Genomic DNA, 10,000 nt, shown 5'->3' on the forward strand with positions numbered 1-10,000 from the left:
TCTTCCTCCCTCCCTCCTTTCCTTCCTTCCTACTTCCTTCCTCCTTCCTTCCTTCCTCCTTCCTTCCTCCCTTCCTTTCCTCCCTCCTCCCTCCCTTCCTTTCCTTCTTTCCTCCCTCCTTCCCTCCCTCCCTCCTTTCCTCCCTCCCTCCCTTCCTCCCTCCCTTCCTTGACTCAAAGACAACAGGAGGGTTAATGAAGCAGTGCAGGGTTATTCATACAACCAGGAAATACAGTTTTATATAAAGATATGTTTCCTTTTTTTAAAGTTTAATCACTTTTAAATGATAACAGTTTTTTTCCATTTATCCTCTTTACAACCTTTAAAACCTACTGGAGCTAATATAATACTTTCTATTTAATCTAGGGACATCCTCTGGAGACTGGCTACATCGTAAGTTTCTTTATTGTACTGAACATCCTGTTTTTCATGCATCATTTATTTCAATCTTGTTCTTGTCAACAAATATATTCTAATGTTCCTCTGTCTCTTCCTCTAGTGTGACACGGAGAGTGATACAGGAGACAAGGTGAGTACCGCTCACTTTTAATAACCTCAATTAATCAATTAATTACAATTAATTACTTCAGAGAGACGATAAATCAGCTGATATCAATCTGTGAGAAGATTTAACCTTCCTGTCGTCCTCCCGGGTCAAATTGACCCCATCTGTTTTGACTGTTCCTTCCTTCCTCTTTTCCTCCCTCCATCCCTCCTTCCTTCCTTCCTCTTTTCCTCCTTCCTTCTCTCCTTCCTTCCTCTTTTCCTACTTACTCCTTTCCTTCCTTCCTTCCTCTTTTCCTCCCTCCCTCCCTCCTTACTCCTTTCCTTCCTTCTCTCTCTCCTTCCTTCCTTACTTCCTCCTTCCTCTTTTCCTCCTTCTTCTCTCCTTCCTTCCTCTTTTCCTCCTTCCTACTTTCCTTCCTCCCTCTGTCCTTACTCCCTTCTTTCATTTATTCCCTCCTTACTCCTTTCCTTCCTTCCTTTCTTCCTCTTTTCCTCCCTCCCTCCTTTACTTCCTTCCTTCTCTCCTTACTTCCTTCCTCTTTTCCTCCTTACTCCTTTCCTTCCTTCCTTTCTTCCTCTTTTCCTCCCTCCCTCCCTCCTTACTCCTTTCCTTCCTTCCTTCTCTCCTTACTTCCTTCCTCTTTTCCTCCTTCCTACTTTCCTTCCTTCTCTCCTTCCTTCCTCTTTTCCTCCTTACTACTTTCCTCCCTCCCTCCTTACTCCTTTCCTTCCTTCCTTCTCTCCTTACTTCCTTCCTCTTTTCATCCTTACTACTTTTCTTCCTTCTCTCCTTCCTTCCTTTCTTCCCTCCTTACTCCTTTCCTTCCTTCCTTCCTTCCTTCCTTCCTTCTTTCCACCCTTCCTCATCCCTTCCTCCCTATCCTTCCTTGACCTGAGGACAACAGGACGGTTAAGAAGCTTTGACTTATTAGAAGAGAACTGAACATCTAAATAAAAGTAATAAATACTTAAAACCTGATCAGTTAATTACCGTCTTTCCTTATAAGGACATGAACGTGTGACGCTGAATACTATTTAAACTCAATTTCTGCTTTTTATAAAGAGAAACTGTCACATTTTCAACCTTTTTCTTGGTAGCTAATATGTTGGATTATGTTCAGTAATCTAATTAAATCTCATGTTTTGTGTTCGTCATTTAGGCCTCCGACAACGACATGGATCCAGTGTTCACAGTCAGCACAAGGAAAGGTACGATGAGAGATTCACTACGAGACGATTCACTGATGTGTCAGTCGGTCCCTCAGCAGGCTAAATTTAGATCTCAACAGAAAATTAGCCAAGTAGACGGTGGATTGTCTTCATTCTTGTGTCGTTCAAAGGGACGACGACGAGGTGGCGGAGGTTTGGAGTAAAATGATCTGAAAATGTTAAAACCACACAGCGATGAACAATATGACCTGAAAAGTTGGATTTAGTTAGAAGTGACTTGTGAGTTTCTGTATGAAGAAGGAAAAAACAGACAAAACCATTTCAATACAAACATTTATTACACTTATTAACATGAAAGCACTGCTGAGGACATTATTATATATTATAAATATATAAGTTAAAAGCAAAGGGGGGGGGGGGGCACGACGCTAGGTCTGGGCATTTAGAAACTCTAATCGACTTAATCTTGCTCATGTCAACTAATGGTGGTGTTCACTGTTGCCATGACAACAAAGGTTGCATATCTTTTAAAGGAATTTAAAAACTTGTCTCCAGTGATGATTTGAACCCAAACCATGATCTTTAACCACAGCTTAGTCACACCTTAACCCTCCTGTTGTCCTCCAGTCAAGGGAGGAAGGGAGGAAGGAAGGGAGGGAGGGAGGAAGGGAGGGAGGGAGGGAGGAAGGGAGGGAGGGAGGGAGAAAGGAAGGAAGGAGGAGGGAAGGAAGGAAAGGAAAGGAGGGAAGAAGGAGAGACGGAACTAGACGTTAACCACAGCGTCACACCTTAACCCTCCTGTTGTCCTAGAGCCGAGGAAGGAAGGAGGGAGGGAGAAAGGAAAAGAGTAAGGAAGGAAAGAAGGACGGAATGAAGGGAGGAAGGACAGAAGGAAAAGAAGGACGGAGAAGGGAGGGAGGGAGGAAGGAAGGGAGGGAGGAAAGGAGAGAGGATAGAAGGATGAGAGAGAGAGAGAGAGAGAGAGAGAGAGAGAGAGAGAGAGAGAGAGAGAGAGAGAGAGAGAGAGAGAGAGAGAGAGAGAGAGAGAGAGAGAGAGAGAGAGAGAGAGAGAGAGAGAGAGAGAGAGAGAGAGAGAGAGAGAGAGAGAGAGAGAGAGAGAGAGAGAGACTCCCTAAAGATCCTCATGTGTGAGGGCAGCAGTGTAAAATACTAAAATAAAGAAACTGTGAAAATACATTCTGTTTAATTGAATAGTAGACGGACAGTATAGAAAGGAGGAGAGGAGGAGTGAGACGTCTAATGCAGGAGCTCCCCGTTTCAAAATGACCGTTACTCTCAAATCTTGGTGGTGTTTCTTTTTATTTAGTTAAATGTGGTAAAAGTGCAGCTTGCATGTGGCGGACTTAGACTGATAGTATGAATCTGAACTTTCCTCCTCATATGAAATTCATTTAGAGAACTCCTCCTTATAACTTTCCACATGTTTTTTGGAGGTTTGAGGTCCTTCTTATGTCGCTCTGATTGATGTTCGTTCTTTCTTCTTCTTTTATAGTCGCGGAGCCGGCCCCCTCAAACATGGGCACATCCATGGGCAAAAGCTGCCCCCCTCTCCAGGCCCGCAGCGGCGTCTCCCGGCTGATGGTGACCCCGAGAGTTTCCGGCCTGGAGCGAAGTCAGGAGAAAAACCTGGAGCCGCATTTCCCAGAGCCCGTCGCTTCTTCTACCTCGTCTGCCCCCTTCTCTTGCCTGCCTTCCCCGATCGCCGCCTCGGGCACGATGCCCCGCCACGGCCCGATGAACACTAACGGCGGCCGCCACCACAACGGCAGCCCGCCGCTCTCCAAACCCAAACCCTTCCTCACTCTGCCTGGACGGTCTCACTCGATCTACAACAGGTCTGACACTCAGGGAGAGCATTTACATTTATGGTTGATGATTTGCATACGGCTTTAAATTCTCCAAGGACATTATTTTAAACACATTTATATATATTTAATATTTCAATTAATCATTTATAATAGTTCTATAATACAAAATTGTTCCTTTGGGATCCTTAGGGAGAAATATTGTTCCCCATTGAAATCCATATAACTACATTTTTTGACCCCCATGCTAATAAAAAAAGACTCTTCCATAACTTCCTGTGTTCTTGGCTGTAATTTTAGAGCAGAGCTTTAAAACATTTTAGCTTTATTTCCCTCCCAAAATAATTCACTTTGCATTTAGTAAAAACTCCCTCCCTCCCTCCTTCCTTCCTTCCTTCCTTCCTTCCTTCCTTCCTTCTCTCCTTACTTGCTCTTTTCCTCCTTACTACTTTCCTTCCTTCTTTTCCTCCCTCCTTCCCTCCGTACTCCTTTGCTTCCTTCCTTCCTTCCTACCTCCCTCCCCTCCTCCCTGCCTCACTCCTTACTCCTTCCTCCTTCCTTCCTTCTCTCCTTACTTCCTTCCTCTTTTCCTCTTTTCTTTCCTTCTCTCCTTCTTTCCTCTAGTCCTCCTTACTACTTTCCTTCCTTCCTTCCTTCCTTCTTCCCTCCCCTTCTCCCTGCCTCCCTCCTTACTCCTTTGCTTCCTTCCTTGTCTCGTTCCTTCCTCTTTTCCTCCTTACTACTTTCCTTCCTTCCTTACTTCCTCTTTTCCTCCCTCCCTCCCCTCCTCCCTGCCTCCCTCCTTACTCCTTTGCTCCCTTCCTTCCTTCCAGGTGATATATATAAACTGGCATTTAAAGGGTTAAAATCTTGAAATCTGAATGAATAATTGATATTTATCATCAGGAATTTATTGAAAGTGGAAAATAATATGAATTTATAAAATGTTTTATTGCAATCTTTTTATTTTATCACATTTTTGTCCTTAAGGAACTTTTTTTTGAAGGGTTAATTATATTTTAAAAGCTTTTATTTTTTACTCTCTTTAATCTTCTTCTTCTCTCCCTCTTCCTCTTCCTCAGGAGCAACACGCCAGTCAAACCTCCGTCGTCTGCTTCGTCTGTCGCGTCTTCCTCGTCCTCCATGCGGCCCCCGACTCCCTCCACCAGTGTGTCTCTGCCCTACATCCGCAGCGCAGGATCCTCAGGGCCCCTCCGACCCCCCTCCCGAGCCGGCTCCGGGGCCCTGTTCACGTCCTCGCCTGGCCTGCCTCCTCCTCCGCCTCTGCTACAAGTACCTCCCCACTCGACGGCAGCAGGTACAGTCACACAGCAGCGCCGCCTTTCACTGTTTTCACTGCTACTGTTACTAGGGGCAACCGATCACTGCTACTGTTACTAGGGGCAACCGATCGATAGATAATAGTTTTAAAAGGCTGATAGCCGATAAATCAGCTGATATCAATCTGTGAGATGATTCAATCCTCCTGTCGTCTGTTTGACTCTTCCTTCCTTCCTTCCTTCCTTCCTTCCTTCCTTCCTTCCTTTTTTCCTTCCTTCCTCTTTTCCTTCCTCCCTATCTCCTTACTCCTTTCCTTCCTTCCATCCTTCCTTACTTCCTTCCTCCTTTCCTTCCTTCTCTCATTCCTTACTCTTTCCCTCCTTACTACTTTCTTTCCTTCCTTCATTCCTTCCTCCCTCCCTCCTTAGTCCCTTCTTCGGTCCTTCCTCCCTCTCTCCTTACTCCTGTCCTTCCCTTCCATCCTCCTTACTTTCCTCTTTCCGCCTTCCTTCTCTCATTCCTTACTCTTTTCCTCCTTATTACTTTCCTTCCTTCATTCCTTCCTCCCTCCCTCCTTAGTCCCTTCCTTCTGTCCTTCCTCCCTCTCTCCTTACTCCTGTCCTTTGTCCTTTATTAATACTTAGATTTTTTAAATGATTATTTTAAAATGGAAGAAATTCAGAACATTAATGGAATTGATTTATCTTTTAAATACTATTTTCTAGAGATAGGATGAGAGCACTAAAGTCACTAAATAAACTCCAATAATATCTAAAAGTAAAAATCCCAAAATGTTAAATATCGGTGTCTGATCAGGGTCCAAAAAAAAATCTAGTGTCAGTCGGGCCCTAATAATAAAAAGTTTGAAGAATTTGCCAGATTTTAAGATTAATGAAAGAAGATAAACTTAAACTTACTGTTGAAACATACTGTGTGTGTGTGTGTGTGTGTGTGTGTGTGTGTGTGTGTGTGTGTGTGTGTGTGTGTGTGTGTGTGTGTGTGTGTGTGTGTGTGTGTGTGTGTGTGTGTGTGACGATAGCTGATATATTATAGACAGACACACAATCAGAGCAAGAGAGCATGACGTTGAAGTTTTTTTTCTTCACACATTCGATCATTTGATCATTGGGCAGCGAAAGAATAAAAATTATGATATAAATTTAAGATTTCCGTTGTGAAATATGCGGAGGAGGAGAATAGTGGAAAAGCGGCCGCGAGCCATTTTTCTATGGAACCCATAAGGGTTAGGGAGTGGAAGAAGCAGAAAACGGAGCTTCAACACCTGTCGGAACAAGAGGGCGGCTATTGTCTGGACTACTGAAAAAAGTGATGACTGATTTAAAAAATACAGTAAACTGAAACTAGTCAATTCCTCAAAATAAAAACTAAACTAATGAAAATTTCAAAACTATAATATAATAATAACCCTTGTGGCTCAGACTCAACATCCTTTTTTCCTGTTCATTCAAATTAGATGCACTAAAAACTAAAAACAGCTCTGTGTCTGGTTCCTAATGCTGCTTCCTGTGTGTTTCCTATTTATTATAATTTAGGTTTTTAGGTTATTTAATAAAGGGGGGTAATTAAGCAAGGAAAAGAAGACAGGGAGGAAGGGCAGAAGGACAGGTGGAAGGAAGGAAAGGAAGGAAAGGAGGGAAGGAATTAGAAGAAGACAGGGAAGATGGGAGGAAGAAAAGGTAGGAAGGAAGGAAGGAAAGAAGGATGGAAAGAAGGGGAAAAGTGATAGGAAGGAAAGGAAGGAAGGGAATGGGATTAGGAAGGAAGGAAGGAAAAGGGATAGGAAGAAAGGAAAAGAAGACAGGGAGGAAGGGAAGAAGGAAGAAAGGAAGGAATGAGAAGAAGACAGGGGAAGATGGGAGGAAAAAAGGTAGGAAGGAAGGAAGGAAGGAAATAAGGATGGAAAGAAGGGAAAAGTGATAGGAAGGAAAAGAAGGAAGGAAATGGGATTAGAAAGGAAGGAAATGGGATTAGGAAGGAAAAGGGATTAGGAAGGAAGGAAGGAAGGAAAAGAAGACAGGAAGGAAGGAAGGACGGAGGGAAGGAAACAAGAAGGAAAGAAGTAAGAAAGGGAGGAAGGAAAGGAGGACAGGAAGCAAAGTGGGCCGGAGTATGGACGCCTTGGCGGGCCGGTTCTGGCCCATGGGCCGCATGTTTGACATCCCTAACTCATCATCAGTGGACCTCCAGCTGTGAGACAGACTGTTGATCTATTTCAGCCGTTGGTGTGATTCACTCGGACGCTGCTAAAATAAATCAAACCCAGACTTCCTCTGGTGGTTGTCTGGTTTGATGAGGAAGTTGTTTCACTTCATGTCTGATCATATGAAGACGAGCCCCCGCAGTGAAGCGTTGTATTATATATGATAATATATGCATGATTCACTCTACTGGATTTAGAGAAGTTACTCAAAATGACTAATGTACTTTAAGTAAAAGTAAGAAGTAGCTTGTTTAACCATTGTGTCGTCCTCCCGGGTCAAATTGACCCAGTCTGTTTTGACTTGTTCCTCCTTTCCTTCCTTACCTCCTTCGCTCTTTCTTTCCTCCCTCCCTTCCTCCTTCCTTCCTTCCTCCCTTCTTTCCTCCTCTTGCTTGCTTCCTCCTTTCCTTCCTCCTTCCTTTCCTTTCCTTCTTCCTTCCTCCCTCCTTCCTTCTTCCTTCCTCCTTTCCTCGCTTCTTCCTCTCTCCTTTCCTTCCTTGCCTCCTCTCTCTTTATTTCCTTCATTCCTTCCTTCTTTCCTCCCCCCTACCTTCCTCCCTTCCTCTTTTCCTTCCTCCCTTCTTTCCCTTCCTTCTTTCCTCCCTTCCTCCCTTCCTTCCTTCCTTCCTTTCCTCCCTCCTTTCCTTCCTTCCTTCTTCTTTCCTCCCTTCCTTCCTTGACTCAAGGAGGGTTAAAAATAAAGTGCTGTGAGTGAAAGTGTCAGATGATATAATATATGACACAAATATATGAATAGAGTTAAAAGTAAAAAGTGGGGTTACAGCGTTTCCATTTTTAATAACACACCATTTCTAACGTCTCTTTCTTTCCCTTTTCTCTCCAGACCAGGAAATCCTGCGCCAGAACTTAAACTCCCACTTCTTGAACGCACAAGAGCGCGAGGGCAGACGCAGCGTCCCGGGTGCCGAGAACAACTCGGAGCCGTCGGCCGCTCCACGCCGGAGGCCCGTCGGCGTCGGGCTCCACGCCGGGATCGTCTGGCCGGTCGTCTCAGAACCAGCCGAGCATCCCGCTGGCCTTCCAGTTCCATCAGCACAACCACCAGCACCAACACACGCACACGCACCAACACTTCACGCCCTTCCTGCACCCCACGCCTACCGCACCGCCTCTGGTGAGATGCTCTCCGCCTGTTATGTTGAACATCTGTGTCGTACTTGAAATTCCTGCGAGGCTGGAATGTGGACCAGACCTCCGGGTTTTTTTCTTTTTTGTATGAGATGAGATGTTTTATTTAACCCATGCACTGCTTCTTTTTCCCCCCTTTCTCTCTGTGTGTCTCTTTTTTTTAGTTTGATAAGTATCCAGGCAAAATGGACGGGCTGTACAGACACCCTGTGAGTACCTCGTTTGTTTATTAACTCAAAAAAACTAAATTTAAAATACAGAGTCATGATGAGTACAGAACAATGTGAAGGAGAATTTGTGAAAAAAACTGTGACTTATAATCCAAAATATATGGTAAACTGAAACTAGTCAATTCCTCAAAATAAAAACTAAACTACTGAAAATTTCAAAACTATAATATAATAACCCTTGTGGCTCAGACTCAACATCCTTTTTTCCTGTTCATTCAAATTAGATGCACTAAAAACTAAAAACAGCACTGTGTCTGGTTCCTAATGCTGCTTCCTGTGTGTTTCCTATTTTATCATCATTTAGGTTTTTAGGTATTTAATAAAGGGGGTAATTAGGGAATTAAGCAAGGAAAAGAAGACAGGGAGGAAGGGAAGAAGGACAGATGGAAGGAAGGAAAGGAAGGAAGGAATGAGAAGATGGGGGGAGGAAGAAAGGTAGGAAGGAAGGAAGGTAGGAAGGAAATAAGGATGGAAGAAGGGAAAAGTGATAGGAAGGAAAGGAAGGAAGGAAATTGGGATTAGGAAGGAAGGAAGGAAGGAAGGAAAAGGGCCAAAAAAACCTCAAAGGGCTTGCAGAGTGGCATTCTCCAAACAAATAAAGGATCACAAACACACAATTACAACACAAGAATTCATGTTCAGGTATAAAGCACATTATCATTATCAAACTAAAAACAAAGCCCTCCAATAAAAACAGTAGAATAAGTCACTTAGCCTCCGTATAAATATGAATATGAATAAACAGTCACTGAACTCAGACTAGATGGGAAGCCCAAAAGTGACAATATAAGTGATTTCAAGGCTCTTTCTAAATTGTTGTTGGGGGATAAATTCACTAAATATGAGAGTGGTAAATTCCATATTTTGGGCCGTCCTGTATAAAATAACTGAAGAGATCACTGTCTGCAGAATTACACATAAGAGACTCAGAATAGTTGGTTTGGCCATTATACACATTATACTTAACCCTTAAACAGGCCTTACTAGTTATGTCATTTGCACCGGAAGGAAGGGAAGGAAGGGAGGGAGGGTGACGGGAGGGGAGGAAGGAAGGAGGGAAAGGAGGGAGGAAGGAAGGAAGGAAAGGAAGGGAGGAAGAAGGAAGAAAAGGAAGGAGGGAGGACTACTTACTAATTCCCTTCCTTCATTCCTTCCTCCCTTCCTCCTTTCCTTCCCTCCCTCTGTCCTTCTTTCCTCCCTCTGTGCTTCCTTCTTTCCTTCCCTCCCTCTGTCCTTCCTTCTTTCCTTCCCTCCCTCTGTCCTTCCTTCCTCTCTTCCTTCTTTCCTTCCCTCCCTCTATCCTTCCTTCCTTCCTCCCTTCCTTCCCTCCCTCTGTCCTTCCTTCTTTCCTTCCCTCCCTCTGTCCTTCCTTCCTCCCTTTCTTCTAAAATGAAACCGAAATTAAAAACCGTGACTTGATACTGAGGAGGAGTTTGTTCCACAGCATTTTTGGGGCAACTACAGTCAAAGCGTGGCCTCCTTTGGTCTTAACTCTGGACCTTTTGAACCTGTAACTACAACAACAGACTGATCAGGTGTTTAGGGATCTTGGTGCGTAATAGGATGTGAGAACTTCAGAGATATATATCGAGGAGTCCGACCATGTATGGATTTGA

General features: G+C 43.9%; 1 protein-coding gene across 1 annotated transcript in view; it reads left to right on the plus strand.

Moving 5' to 3' along the window:
• The window catches only part of fbrs (fibrosin), a 37,099-nt gene that overhangs the window by 9,860 nt on the left and 17,239 nt on the right, over positions 1-10,000 (plus strand). Inside the window, 8 exon segments of the mRNA XM_053341889.1 lie at positions 367-393; positions 500-529; positions 1,668-1,716; positions 3,191-3,533; positions 4,586-4,821; positions 7,850-7,964; positions 7,966-8,140; positions 8,319-8,363. Of these exon segments, the coding sequence (XP_053197864.1) occupies positions 367-393; positions 500-529; positions 1,668-1,716; positions 3,191-3,533; positions 4,586-4,821; positions 7,850-7,964; positions 7,966-8,140; positions 8,319-8,363 (1,020 nt within the window).

Source organism: Scomber japonicus, chromosome 20, assembly GCF_027409825.1.
Source record: "Scomber japonicus isolate fScoJap1 chromosome 20, fScoJap1.pri, whole genome shotgun sequence".
NCBI classification, from domain to species: domain Eukaryota; kingdom Metazoa; phylum Chordata; class Actinopteri; order Scombriformes; family Scombridae; genus Scomber; species Scomber japonicus.